This window comes from Euprymna scolopes, chromosome 33, assembly GCF_053919585.1.
Source record: "Euprymna scolopes isolate OS-2025 chromosome 33, ASM5391958v1, whole genome shotgun sequence".
Classification (NCBI taxonomy): Eukaryota; Metazoa; Mollusca; class Cephalopoda; order Sepiida; family Sepiolidae; genus Euprymna; species Euprymna scolopes.
This window is the reverse complement of record NC_136514.1, coordinates 74,191,048-74,205,922: the sequence shown is the minus strand read 5'-3', so window position 1 is coordinate 74,205,922 and position 14,875 is coordinate 74,191,048. Positions and strand designations below refer to the sequence as shown.

At 32.1% G+C, this 14,875-nt stretch overlaps 1 protein-coding gene across 3 annotated transcripts in view; it reads right to left on the bottom strand.

Annotated features, from left to right (window-relative positions):
• The window catches only part of LOC145258300 (uncharacterized), an 84,899-nt gene that overhangs the window by 7,137 nt on the left and 62,887 nt on the right, over positions 1-14,875 (bottom strand). For all 3 annotated transcript variants that reach the window (XM_080116345.1, XM_080116344.1, XM_080116343.1), the window contains 5 exons: positions 11,460-11,599; positions 10,252-10,374; positions 6,170-6,306; positions 4,348-4,456; positions 3,073-3,201 (listed from right to left, as the gene is read on the bottom strand). In XM_080116345.1, coding sequence (XP_079972471.1) covers positions 3,073-3,201; positions 4,348-4,456; positions 6,170-6,306; positions 10,252-10,374; positions 11,460-11,586 — 625 coding nt within the window. In that variant the 5' untranslated portion in view covers positions 11,587-11,599. The remainder of the gene's footprint in view (positions 1-3,072; positions 3,202-4,347; positions 4,457-6,169; positions 6,307-10,251; positions 10,375-11,459; positions 11,600-14,875) is intronic.

The window sequence follows — 14,875 nt, the reverse complement described above, 5'->3', positions numbered from 1 at the left end:
GCCAGAAGGCCAAGAAGGTATATTTTAGTTTCATGTACGATCTAAAAGCAACATAATATTTTTATTTATTTTTTTTTTTTTACATTGTGGAAGATCCTATTTATTAAAAAGGAGAATAGAAAGCAATAACATACTATGAACATTAAATTAGTATATTTATATACTCGTTAAATTAGTATATTTATATACTCATTAAATTAGTATATCTATATACTCGTTAAATTAGTATATCTATATACTCGTTAAATTAGTATATCTATATACTCGTTAAATTAGTATATCTATATACTCGTTAAATTAGTATATCTATATACTCGTTAAATTAGTATATTTATATACTCATTAAATTAGTATATTTATATACTCATTAAATTAGTATATTTATATACTCGTTAAATTAGTATATCTATATACTCGTTAAATTAGTATATCTATATACTCGTTAAATTAGTATATTTATATACTCGTTAAATTAGTATATTTATATACTCATTAAATTAGTATATCTATATACTCGTTAAATTAGTATATTTATATACTCGTTAAATTAGTATATCTATATACTCGTTAAATTAGTATATCTATATACTCGTTAAATTAGTATATCTATATACTCGTTAAATTAGTATATCTATATACTCATTAAATTAGTATATTATATACTCGTTAAATTAGTATATTTATATACTCGTTAAATTAGTATATTTATATACTCGTTAAATTAGTATATTTATATACTCATTAAATTAGTATATTTATATACTCATTAAATTAGTATATCTATATACTCATTAAATTAGTATATCTATATACTCATTAAAGCTTCGTAGTACGCTATCAACTTCTACCCTTCTTTTTAATTAATAGGATCTTCCAATCGAATAATTTATAATCGGGAAACCATGACACACGTACATACGTTAAAGGTACTATGATATTAATATATAGATTATTTGGATTATTTAGACTATCGTTCTTATCTTGGTTATTATTTTTTTTTTACAATGCATCAACCGATGTAACCTCCGATCTTTTGCAGGTACACTTTTTAAATTTGGTAATTCTTATATAAAACTCAGGAACTTCTATGAAATTTCAAAATGAAATTTAATTTGTGAATAGATTGTTCTCGTTCCATCAGCCATGACGGATGGAAATGTTATTTTATTCTTAGTTATTACTGCCTGTAATGAGGATTGACCTCTCAACTGATTGTTATTTTATCTGCTAAAAAGTTTATGTGAACAACTCCCCAATTTTGTTTATAGATGTGTTGCATAATCACAAAACTCATTTGTTGGTAATGCGGGCAACATCCAACACGTTACCAACAAAAACACTGAAGAAAGAAATAAAGATTGTCAGATCATTCACATATTTTGGTGACATTTTCAATCCTGAATGTTTTTTTTTCTGCAACAATGGTGACAAATAGCAAACAATCTCTGCTACTTTCTATGTTGTAAAACAATTTTACATTGTCATCTTGGGTGTTCCATCTTAGAGAGACATGGCAGTTGGATGACTACTTGCATTCATATTGTAAACATACGCTTGGCTGCATGTTTTTAGTGGTGCATGCAAATGGTAGACATTGCAACTGAAAAATAAAGAGTGATGGCACAGAGAATTGAAAATATTTTTGGTTGGAGTCCAGCCACGGAAAAGATGTTTTTTTTTTTTTGTTTAAAATAAAATAAATATCTTATTAAACGGGGTTGAGACCGAGAGCAACACACTTGAGAAAAGACAATGTGCGAGATTATCTAAAGATAAGCCCTGTGAATAAACACTGTCTAGTTGTTATTTCTAGTGGATATCTTGAGTATTCAGCTTCTGGGTGGTCGAATGGTGGCCACTGACAAAGGCCAGAATTTAAATGTTCTCAAAAAACTGTTTGTTTTTTTTCTACAGACAGTGATAGTCTTTCTGTATCGTTATTTCCATAAAAGGTATTTGATAGAAATTCAATCTATGGTTTTTCTGTGTACAACATCCATAGCTTGGATTTGTTTTTCTAACAGAATTGCAATTTTTATTATTCTTCTGTATACTTCACATCAAACAGGATATCCATGAATGGAGTTTCTTTCCAAGAACTTTCCCACAGTGGAACATGTTGCCATGATTGTTTCTAATACTTTTCATAAACCATCAAATCTATTTCATTGCATTCTTCATTTTTTTCACTTTTTGTCACCTCAAACAAGCCATATTGCCATTTGGACGTAATGGGCAACTCTTTGGAACCATGTCGACAGGCATTTGTTCACATTACATTTAAAATTCTGCATATTATTACAGTAAAGAAAACAAAAGACCGAGAGGAAATTCCAAAGTCCAAGAGAATAAACTATTTAGAGTAGAAGGCTTTTTGGCTTCTAGGGATCTTTACAGTGAAGGGGTGAGATTTTGCTGTTTGTTGGTTATTCGGGGGTATTTGTGTTGAGGGAGTACAAATGCACATTCTATTAAAGTACTTGTAAAATAAGTACAGAGATGCAAGATTGCAGCGATGGGACAGCCATTGGAACTTGGTCGATAGTGTGGGCCGTATTAAATTTGAAACTCTTTTTCGGACCCAGTCTAAGAATGAGAAACTGCTGGTAGATACACCAGATGTGACAACAATACTCCATGCATAAGCGAAAACTATCAGGTGTGAGTAATTTTTTAGCACAGTAAAGAGAACTCGCCTCCTTTGCAGCAGCCTTGACAATGTTTGTAATGTATTTGTTCCAATTCATGTGGCCTGTGAATGTTAAAATAATGAGCTCTCAGATAAGGTAGTATTAGTAATGGTGATTGGTGGTAGACAAAGTTTCTTGTAATTGTTAAAGAAGTTTAGTTTTAGCAACATTGAATGTTAGCATCCAATCCTCTCATAATATTAGTTGAACCTAATAATGTCTAACCCCTTGGAAAGGAAAGAATAGCATGAACTTCATTGGAGAAGGAAGGAGAATAGTCAAGAGGTTCAAAAATGCTTAAGACAAAGCAACTCTGTCGTGGGTTTAAAAAAAAAACGTTTTAAAGAATCCGCAAAGGATAAATCTATTTTGTTTCACTTACCCGATCCTCGCCACACGTAGATGAAAGAAGCAAAATTTTCTGGAATCTGCGTTGTAAAAACGGCTCCAGCCTCCAACGCAACATCAAGAAATATTGTAGAAATTCGAGTTTGTCGCACAGATTTCTTTCCTGGAATTAAAGAGATACAATCTCCAGCAATGAAAATAAATCTTGGGTCACAAACAGAGAATCGTGTATATAAAACAGAGCCAGTTAGTCCTCTATTTCTATGACCTTAATAGCTTAATAAGAAATTACTTAAAATCGAGTTACCTAATAAGGGCTGTTGTTTGAATAGAAAATGTTGGAGTGACACTTAAGGATTAGAGGTGACCCCAGGACAGAAGCCCAAGAAACCACATAACTTCCAGGTGGAAAATAAATTTTGAGTCACAAACAGTGAATCCTATATAAAACAAAGCAAGTTAGTCCCCTATTTCTATGACTTTTATAGCTTCATTAACAAAAAGGGTATACTTAAGAACTGTTGTTTGAATGGAGAAGTTTGATTGACACTTAAGGTCAGAGATGACCCCAGAACATAAGTTGATAAAACCATGTTATTTCCAGACAGAGATTTCCTGTTTATGATTTGGCAATACTTGAAGGGAGGAATATGTGTTGGTAAACAAGAACAGTAAGCAATTCAAAATCAGCAGCAAACAGTCTTTGGTCAGATTCAGTTCTTGACATTAAACTTCATCCATAATATAACTTCTATTGAGTGTTTCAGTTTCTCAAATTTATTAAATTTTTTTAATTTATTTATTGAACTGTTATTAAATTTTTTTAATTTATTTATTGAACTGTTATTAAATTTTTTTAATTTATTTATTGAACTGTTATTAAATTTTTTTAATTTATTTATTGAACTGTTAGGCGAAAGTACAGATTAGTTATTATAGACTCCCTCCCTACTATGTTAAACATGGCTTTCTAATTATTTATTTTTATAAAAGAAAACAGACATTTTTTTATAATTTCCTTTAGTATTTAGAAAACCATTTTCCACATGGGGAATTGTTGTTAACTATTCAGTACTTTCATCTAACAACTTAATAAATAAAAAATCAGTAGAAAACCTGGCATGGATGAAGTTTAATATCAAGAACTGAATCTGACCAATGCAACGCATAAAGTTTTTAATATCAGGAATGCGTCTTGTTTGGGGTGATTAAGGTTGAAAATGATAACAATGGTGATGATGATGATCTCACCTTTATAAAATAAAACTGAAAGCCTAAAGAAAAACCTATGAATAAATATTAAAGTTACCTTGAAATTCTCCTGCAATAACTTTCACCGTAACTCTTTCTTCGTCCAATGAAATGATTGGAATGCTCTCCGGTGGAATATCCTCATAGTGCGGTTTTATCAGTTTTTCCTGCAAACAAGACAAGAATAATTTTTAACATTAATTTTTAATTGATTTTTTTTTCGTGTTGTTTTGTGACATATCAACACTTTTTAGGTTGTGTTAGATGACACAGATTCCATGTGGAAATAATTAACAAGTTATATTTAAAGGGCAAGTAACTCTTTGGTAAAAAATTGTCTCCTTTGCCTCCAATTTTTTTTTTTAACTCATATTCACACCAAACCAGGCAAATTACCACTGAGACGTAAGAGACAACTGTGAATTAGGGACTATGTCTATAGGGACACTAAGTAGGGAGTTGAGCAGCGAGAAGTCTGTTTGCATTACATTTAAACTTCTGCATGTCAGTGCAGTCGGGGAAACAGGAGGCGGGATGAAATTCTAAAGTCTAGAAGTTTGAGGGAAGAAACTTTCAGAGTAGAAGTCTCTCTGGTATTATAAGACCGTTACAGTATCTTGCTGATTATCGGGTGAAGCAGAACATTCTATTTTCAGTTCTTTCTTCTTACTCTCTCTTTCTTCCTGACCTCGATTTGCGATACTGAGTATTTCCCTCCTTCACTTCATCCTCTTTCTGAAACGAGCAACACGAAATCTTTCACCGACTGAAGCAAATGAAAGAAAAATACTGCTGCCACAAAGAAAATCCGACGTCTTTTATATTCATGAGGGCACAAACTCATGCAAATGAGTACAAACCGGATTTCCTGTCCCATCACACAGACGCAGTGTCATTTGTGCATTAGACATGATAGCGTTTGGCTTGTCATACATTGTCTACATCGGGTTAGTCAGAAGTATTTACACAGGGGGTGTACTAACGCTACGAGATCATCAAAGCAGAATCCATTAAAGTATTTGTAAAATAAGCACAGGAATGCAACATTGCAGTGATGGAACAGGGTTGCAGCTTGTTTGACAATGTAGAACCTACTGGATTGAAGATTCTTTTTTAGACTTTGTCCGATAGAGAGACTAGTAATTGATACACTGGCCAATAGGTAACAACAATATTCCATGCATGGGTGAATTAGTGAGTTTGTAGAGATGTAGGATACTGTCAGGTGTATTTTTCTAGCATGGTACAGGGAGCCCATTTTTTTGGCAGCTGCTTTGGCAATGTCTTCAATTTATTTGTTCTGGTTCTTCTTCGCAATTGGAGTGAATTCAAAAATTGAAATATTGAATTTCAAGTGAAACCAATGGTATGTTCTGAATTGTCATGTCACAGTAATGAAAATATCTAAAACTTCCTAACCCTAACCGCAATTGCTTCACCATTCACATCTGAGTTCTATTTTCAATGTCTTACACTTACATATTAACTGGTCATCCTCTCTCGACCTACTGGTACTTCCACCGCACTTCTTGTGTACCCAATGCTTACAATCATGACAAGACAAGTAGAAAATGGATCTTCGGTTTACTTTCAGCAACCTCATAATTCATTTCTCTTACTTTGTCCTTTAGTCCTCACATTCCATGAGTGATGTTTCTGACAAAGGGAGAAAAATTGCTGTTTTCTGGGTTTCTCAATCTATCCATCTCACTTATCGTCGCCTTGTTTTTATTTTGAAGTCATGTTTGTTTTTTAATACTTTCTTACATCAAATGACTTCATGCCTAGTCTGGAGCGATTTCTTGTGCGCAGAATGCTTACAAGTATCACAAAAGTTACATAATCAAATAATAATAAAAAAAAAAAAAGTTTCACTTTACTTTTGCAGGTAAATTGACCCAAAGTTGAAAACCTTCCATTCTCCCACCATTTTCGACAATTTCTTCAGCTGGCATCTCAGCATGGACCACTCCACGGCCGGCTGTCATCATTTGTACCCAACCCTTGTTCAATACTCCTTTGAACACAAAAATAAAACAGAAATTAATTATATTAACATATTAGCTGCAGAAAATATTTTCTTAAAAATAACTGAATAAAATAAACAAATATTAACCCAAGTGATGCAACAGTTAATCAGAATCAGGAATCAAAAAATCAGAACATTTAGGGTATTAGAATCAGTATTGGAAAACTTTGTACCTATTTTCTGATGCCAAAAACGATTCTTTTTATAGTTTTAATTTGTTTGTTTTTGTTCAAAACTTAATTTTCAATGATTTTCCATGATAAAATGGTAAATATTTATTGATTTTAAACTATCAGTAAAACTAAAACTTATAAATCATCCCTCACAAGTGTATTTTGTGTATTTTTACATTTGGGAAAATATACGCTACTACATGAGTTTTATGGTAATCCGCAATATTAGTAACAATATTTGTATATCCACTTTAAGTTTTTAAAGTTTGTGTGTGTATATATATATATATATATATATATATATATATATATATATAATAAAAGTTACAATAAGTTTACTAAGGTAATCAAAATGGTAAACTTAAAATATATTATAAATATTAAAGAGTTAATATTTACAAGTAAAATAAACTCAGCCAGATATAAAAAGCTCAATAAAACCGAAAAGGAAATAGAGCTTATAATATGAACAAATGATTAATAAAACATGTTAAAAGACATCTTGAAAAAGAGTTAAAAACATATTTAATTTTAAAAAAGGAAGCACAAGATAAGTGGATAGTCCTTAATCCGCGGAGTACCTTGTGCTTCCTTTTTTAAAATTAAATATGTTTTTAACTCTTTTTCAAGATGTCTTTTAACATATTTTATTAATCATTTGTTCATATTTATGAATATATATATATATATATATATATATATATATATATATATATATATATATATATATATATCAGAATTTAAAGTTTAAAAACTTAAAATGGAGATATATATATATATATATATATCAGAATTTAAAGTTTAAAAACTTCAAATGGAGATATATATATATATATATATATATATATATATATATATATATATAAAATCATGAAACACTAGTGTCTGTAAGAATAAAAATTGTGAATATTTATTTAAAAATATTATAGTCATAAAACTCCTTTAAGAAAAATTAAAGTTGAGCTCTAATTAGGGAATTAAGAAAAGGCAGTCAACTTTAATGAAAATGTTATGTAGTAGGTCGAACACAAAAGTATTTGTTAGTTATTCATCTGTCTGTTGATCTATCTATTTATCTATATATGTATTATCAATATATCTCTCGGTATAGTCATCTATTTCTATATCTATCCATCTCAATCTATCTATCTAACTGGAGAGATGGACAGGAGATGAATGTGAAGAATGTTGAAAACCTGTCAAAATAGATCATACACAAGTTTACCGGAAGCATCTGCACATAATCTGACAGGATCTACATGTGAGTTGCGTGGATCAGGGTTAGTTGGACATTGGAGTTGGAATTTGGTCGTTGAGCAGGGTAGATGGTTTAACAGGTCGCCCCCCCCCTCTTCACTGGGGAGGAAGCTGACATATGTCAGAATAGAGACCTAGAATTAACCACTTAAAGCAAAGATATTCACTTTCCATTCTTCTGCGATTAACACGTGGAAAGTGAATAAAAACTATATAAAACCAATCAACAGAATAATTTTTTTTTTTTAATTTATTTCCAGGAAGTTGCTAAGCATGTCTTATAAAACAGTGACGCAGATAATCTCCGTGCAGGGTTTTTAGTCCGCAAAGTTATTGGCGGAACTATTTCATCATGTGACCCTTTTATTATGTTGGACCATATTGGTAAGTGGCTAAATCTTTTTTATGGATTAGTAAATCTGACGTATCATTTGGATTTTTCATCTGCGATTTTTTAGACTTAAAATATTGCAGCTAAAAATAAAATTTGAATATTGATAAATATTTTATTTATTATTTGCATATGTTGTTGTTTATTGTTGAGTTAGAAAAAATTAAATGATCCTAATTATGATATAATAAAATTATTAATTTTTATGTAAATTATAAAATTATTTATTCCATCTACTAACTAACTAACTAATGAATTAATTTTATTCAAACAATTTTCACTACATAAATATATGCAAATAATAGGGGGGGGGGAATAAGTTCAATCCAGCGACTGACACCCTTTCTAACTCAACAATAAACAACAACATATGCAAATAATAAATAAAATATTTATCAATATTCAAATTTTATTTTTAGCTGCAATATTTTAAGTCTAAAAAATTCTTATTTTTTACTTTACTAGAATATCTTGTTCTTTACTTTTCCAGGTTGAATTTCTTGTCCTTTACTTTTCCAGGTTTTATAAAATCTTAAGAATATTACTTTTCATGCGAGCATTTTTCCATATAATCAACGTTCTTGGAAGTGAATGAATATTCATCCAAACAGGTTTCCAGCCTCCCCTCCAAGAACAAGATGAATTCCAGGTGGACAACATCAATGACGCATGAAGTAAGGTATGTCTAAAATACATGTATGACGCACACACCCACATATGAACAATTAGATATAAATATAACATAAATAGACAGCAACAACATAACTTAGGGTTCAAACAATGAAGAATCACCAACAATAGACATTTAGTGGCACGTATACACATTGGGATGAACCCTTCGTCCCAAGTACACATATCGACATATGGTACAAAAATGCGTCCTTCCAACTTCCTATTGTTGAATACTCTGGCTGTTAACACTGAAATCCCAATGAAAATGGAATTCATAGGGACTTAATTTCCCTTCAATTATGTGCTAGTTGTCAGTGGTTTGAAGGAAAGCCACTAGCTTGCTAAAACAGAAAATGACAGATTGTTAATATCTATGGGTTTATTTTGTAAAAAAAAAAATTCCAGCAGATTTTCTACTTGATAATTTTTCATAAGTTTTGAAATTTTTACTAATTTTTACTAATTTCAACATAACACATATGTGATACTGTTTTACTTGAAATACATTTTTTCAAATCAAATTATACTACACAAGCAACCGTGAAGGGATGCTGACTGATTGATTTAACAGTCAATATTTGCGTGTGCACATGGTGCAGCGTTTTGCAAAGTTGTAGCTGACGACAGCATACACAAGTCGCTAGTGTCTTTCCTGCCTGCTTTCAAGAATCATCGGCGATAAATGCAAGTGAATACTAGGTTGCATGGATATGGTTTGGTGGATTTGTGGTATGCACCTTGGTGACAGAGTTAGTTCTTACTTTCTGATTTTGGGGGCTAAAGGTACTCAAACCACCTATGATAATATGGACATGTTGAATGAAGCTCTGGTTCGTTGGCTGGAACCATTACTACTACTACTACTACTACTACTACTACTCTTGAGCGTAGAGATATTCTTGTAATATTATAGACTTGATATCCTTCCAGTGCACCTTTTGGCTATGGTCACTGTCAACAACAAAAATATCAATGGTAAGTAGCTGGTGTGATAATGCAAAAAGCATTTGCAATGGCTATCATAAGAGGTTGAGAATACTGGACATCTGGTGAGGTGTGTTGCCACTCAGGTTCCAAGGAACACTACTGGTTATTATCAGTGATGATTAGCTGTGTGAGAACTCCTAGTGAGTACATAATAATAATTTGCACAGTATTATTAGAATAGGGCAGTAAAATTATATATTTGTTCTCCTTCCGATGCATCTTTTGATCATTCTGGAAAGGTCATGTCATCTGTGATTCATGATATCGAATTCACGTGGACTGAAAATAAATTGGAATTACAAACTTTCAGGTCATGAATGCATAAGTTCAGTCATCATAACAATACAATTTGCAATTCTCTCTGATCCATTCGAGCAGAATAAAATAGGAGACGCATCATGAATTTTTGTTTTCGATTCCTAAAGTTTTGCAGAAGTAAAATCTGAAATTTACCTTTGTTTCCCGCCGAATCTTGATGAGTTAATCCACCGTCAATAATATAAGAGATCGTCTCGATACCTCGATGTGGATGATCAGGAGCACCGACTGCTTCACCAGGTTTATAGTCAACAGGACCTTAAGAAAAAAATAGTATTAAATTCAAACTTTTGGTGAAAAAAGAATTAATCCTTCACTCTATAAAAAAGATGTGCATTTTTTGTACATATATAAATATATATCCATCCTATTACACAAAAGTTAGCAAGTGTCGAATGAAATCATTTGGAGCAAGGGGGAGAGAGAAAACAAACATGTCACACTCATCCATCAGCTATTTTTTATTTTTATTTATTTTTAATTTATTTTCTTTAATTCATTTTTTTTACTTATCTTATCAAAATACCTACTGTTGATTTTTATATGCCAAGCTCTTCTGCTTGTGTGGTGATAAAACTTCTCAAATGCCCTTGTGATGTTAAGCTGTATAAGGATGTTAACTTTGGTCACAAACTGAACCTGAATAAAATTTCGATATGAACACTTTATTTAATTCACTGAAGTAGACTTCTTTCAATTCATTAAAAAATTTCAGTATTATGCCAAATCCAAACTGTGTTATCATCAGCATATTCCAAGAAGGTTACATAAACTGCTAGAAGATGCTGAAACACAGCCAATTATATCCCAGCAGCTGACAATTAACAAACAGTACCTTTAGTTTATTAATATTTTTTTAAACTATCTTTATTTATTAAATTGTTAGGTAAAAATACAGAATAATTAAAAAGCCCCTCTCTCTTTACATTAAGAATGGCTTTCTAAATATCAGCACAGTCTGTAAACTGCACAAGTACTATTTTTATTGAAACTACCATACAATGATTGTTTATGATAATAATTATATATTTTTTTATTTAATTTTTAACTGTTTTGCTAGCGTTTTAAACATTTGACCATCATTTTCAGTAAAAACAAAACACGAAGTTTTTGTTCAACCCTTGGCGATGGTTTTACATAACTGCCTGGAATATGTACTAAAATTCTATCCAGGTTCTTGAGTTTGACTAACAGGTTTCCAAGTACACAAAATTGCTCCTGAAGAAAGGTGGAGGTTACATCAGCCGAAACTTTGTGAATATGACAACTAATGAAAATCGCAGATGAAAAATCCAAATGATACGTCAGATTTACTAATCTATAAAAAAGATTTAGCCACTTACCAATATGGTCCAACATAATAAAAGGGTCACATGATGAAATAGTTCCGCCAATAACTTTGCGGACTAAAAACCCTTCACCTTGTGCTTGTTGCACGGAGATTATCTGCGTCACTGTTTTATAAGACATGCTTAGCAACTTCCTGGAAATAAATTTAAAAAAAAAAATTTCTTTTAATTAATGGAAAAAATTATACTTATCACTTTTTCTATACATTTTAACAAATGAGATGGTCCCATCACTAATGCTAAAATACCCATTTTAACAAATGAGATGGTCCAATCACTAAAATACCTATTTTAACAAATGAGATGGTCCAATCACCAATGTTGAAATGCTAAAAAATAATTGATGTTGCTGTTTGTCAATAATTTAAACTTTACCCATTTTAAAATAAATTGTTCTCAAATCGAATTCTGTTCGCATTGTTGGCTTTGTAAAGAAGAGAGTTGGTGTGAGTTGAATGTTGAGATGGGAGATAGCCATTTTGTTGAGCTGGCCATGTTTGCACTTATATGACTAAGATGACTTGAAGAAGAAAACAGCATGAGTTATAAATAAAATACTAACATCATCTTGACAATAAAATCAACTTTACTTCTAAAGAACAAAGAAATGTAAGGCAAGTTGGTTCAGCAGACATGCATAGTAGTAGAAATGTAATTTAGTCCAAATTTTGTGATTAACCTTTTAACACAATGAGATTATGTTAATTTCATGGATTAAATAAATAGTACCTGATATTCCCAAATAATATGGCATAACCACGTTGACACAACAGTTCCCATTAGGTCATCAAAGTTAAGCAACATTGACCCTGGTCAGTACTAAAATGGGTGCTGTATGTGCTCTCTGCTTATCTCTGCATTGTTTCCAGTGTCTAGTACTTCAACTTGCCAGTGAACTCAAGCAGTGCCGATTCAGGAGAGATGGAGATGATGATTGCGCAATCCTTGCCTCACAATTACTTGCCCAGCTACCCTTACAAGGGGGGGGTATCATCGATCCCCAGATGGTCACCCATCTAAGTATTAACCAAGCTCAACATAGCTTGACTTGAATGAGTCAACAGGAATTAGTGTGTCAATATGATTTAGCCATCAATGCTGTCCATTCAAAAAAAATTCATTAAATGTCTGCACTCGGAATTTGTCACTTGTTATAGCAACAGACACAAGAAAATGTACGGAAATTGCTTCTGAGTTCCTCTTACTGATAATGTAAGTCTTCTGTTTTGGAATCAACATCTCCGCCACACGAACGCCAATTATTTCAGGACATTCCTTCAAATGCCTGTTCATAGCACTGCAAGGAAGACGCACCAAAGACTGCATATAAATAGTTTGGTTTTATGGTTTTATGAAAGTAAAAATAGTTTGATGTGAATGTCTTTTCAGCCTTAAATTATTTACGCAACTTTACTCTCATCTAATTAATGGCTTGGTTTACGGCATATCAACCATTTTGGGGTTATTTGATATCGAATAAAGTTGTCAAATATAATACTATAGATAGAATAATCATTTTATACTAGCAGAGAAACCTGACGTTGCCCTGGATTGAATGGTGATCAACAAATGTTAGGCACTCACATATTTCCATTGTCATCGAAATCGTAGAAATCACCCATTTTTCAATTAAATCGATTTATTGCCTGCTCTAGTTGGGGACCCATCACAGTGCACTGGAACAAAGTTTCACATGCCTATCCACAGTTACTTAATTCACAATACATTGTTGTCTACATTGCACTGTAGAGAGTCTATTGCTGATTTTATAATATTATTTGTATATATAAGTTTGAAGTAAAGTTTAAAATGCAAAAGTCAAGTATCATGGTTCAATTATACTCCAAACAGAAACATTTATTTTGAATGCATCCCTGTCATATCAAAGAACCAACTGTTGATTTTATATGCCTGGCCTTACAGGTTGTGCAGCGATAATGGCTTGAATTTAAGTTTAAAATGAAAAAGTCAAGTATCATGATTCAGTTGTGCTTTAAACAGAAACATTCATTTCGAACGCGCCCCTGTCATATCAAAGAAAATACTGTTGATTTTATATGTCAAGCCTTTCAGCTTGTGTGGCAATAAAACTTCTCAAATCCACTTGCGGTGTTAGGCTGTGTAAGGTGTTAACTTTGGTCAAAATTAGCTCTTCCTTCTTTCATCAGATAATTTTGATTATTGATTCTTATGGAAGACATTTAGATACAAAACCTATCTAAGAACATTGCCAGGCACTTGAAGTAGTTTCATGAGAAATTTCATAAAAATCAGCTCAGCCATTTTCAAGTCCATAGGGAACAAACACACACACACACACACACACAAAGTTCCTTTTATATAATAATACCTATTTACAATGCCTCCCCACGGGACAGAGTTAGACACCAGGGTCGTTTGTTAACGTGGAGAAAAGGTACAAAAATAAAAAATTGTCTCAGTCGTGAAGGACTGTTCCTCCACTGAAAGAGAACAAGAAATGGAAGTGTAGTATCTGTTCTTCAGATACTACACTTTGATCTTGATATTTAATTTATTTCGTTTAAAGAAAAAATTACAATTAAAAAAATTCCAATATAAAATTAAAGCACTTTGATCTTGGCCAAAAGGCCAAAGTAGGGATTCCTAGAATGCATTGCTCTCAGAAAGCATTACTCTTAGAAGGAAATTTTACTGAGAGGATAGGGGCATTACTCTTAGAAACATTACTCCGACTCTGCGTTCGAGAAAATGTTACTCCCAGAAGAACATTACTCTTAAAAAAAAATGCTCCTTTTCATTGGTAATCTTCAGTATCTATTTAACTATTTAAGAAAATAAAAAATAAGAAATCAGATTTTGATGTTTTGAAAAATAAAATCTAATAATACGGTTCAGAATGAACTTAAGCGAGATACTAAGACATGGTGTGACCAGCAAATTGATCAGATCAGCTCTCCCATTTTTTGTCTAATTGAAGTAAGGGCCGAACTGAAATAATGGTTCAGCCACCAAGATCCCATCCTAAGATATCACAGGTCATCACCCATGGTCTACAAGTGGCGAGGGGGGGTTGCAGTTAGTGAATTCGTGGCTTCACTAACAAGGCAAAGTTGAATGATGAAGAATATTATGAGAGGATTAAAAAGGATGAATAAAGGATGAATGGAAAGAACAATGTGTAATTACAGATGAGGAAGGTTTATGACAAGTGTTTGTGTATATTGCTTTTTTAAATTGACCTTCAGAGAAGCAGTCTCATCATCATATTCCACAGGTGAGAAGACTTTGGAAAGAAATTCTGTTTATGGAAATTCTGCTTGATGTTGGGCACATGAAGGAAGAAAGGGAAGTTTTTTTGCATTTGAGGTGTCTTATAAGGAGGAACAAGGATTGGAGCTCAGTCGAGCACTTTCCACAGAAGTAAAGAT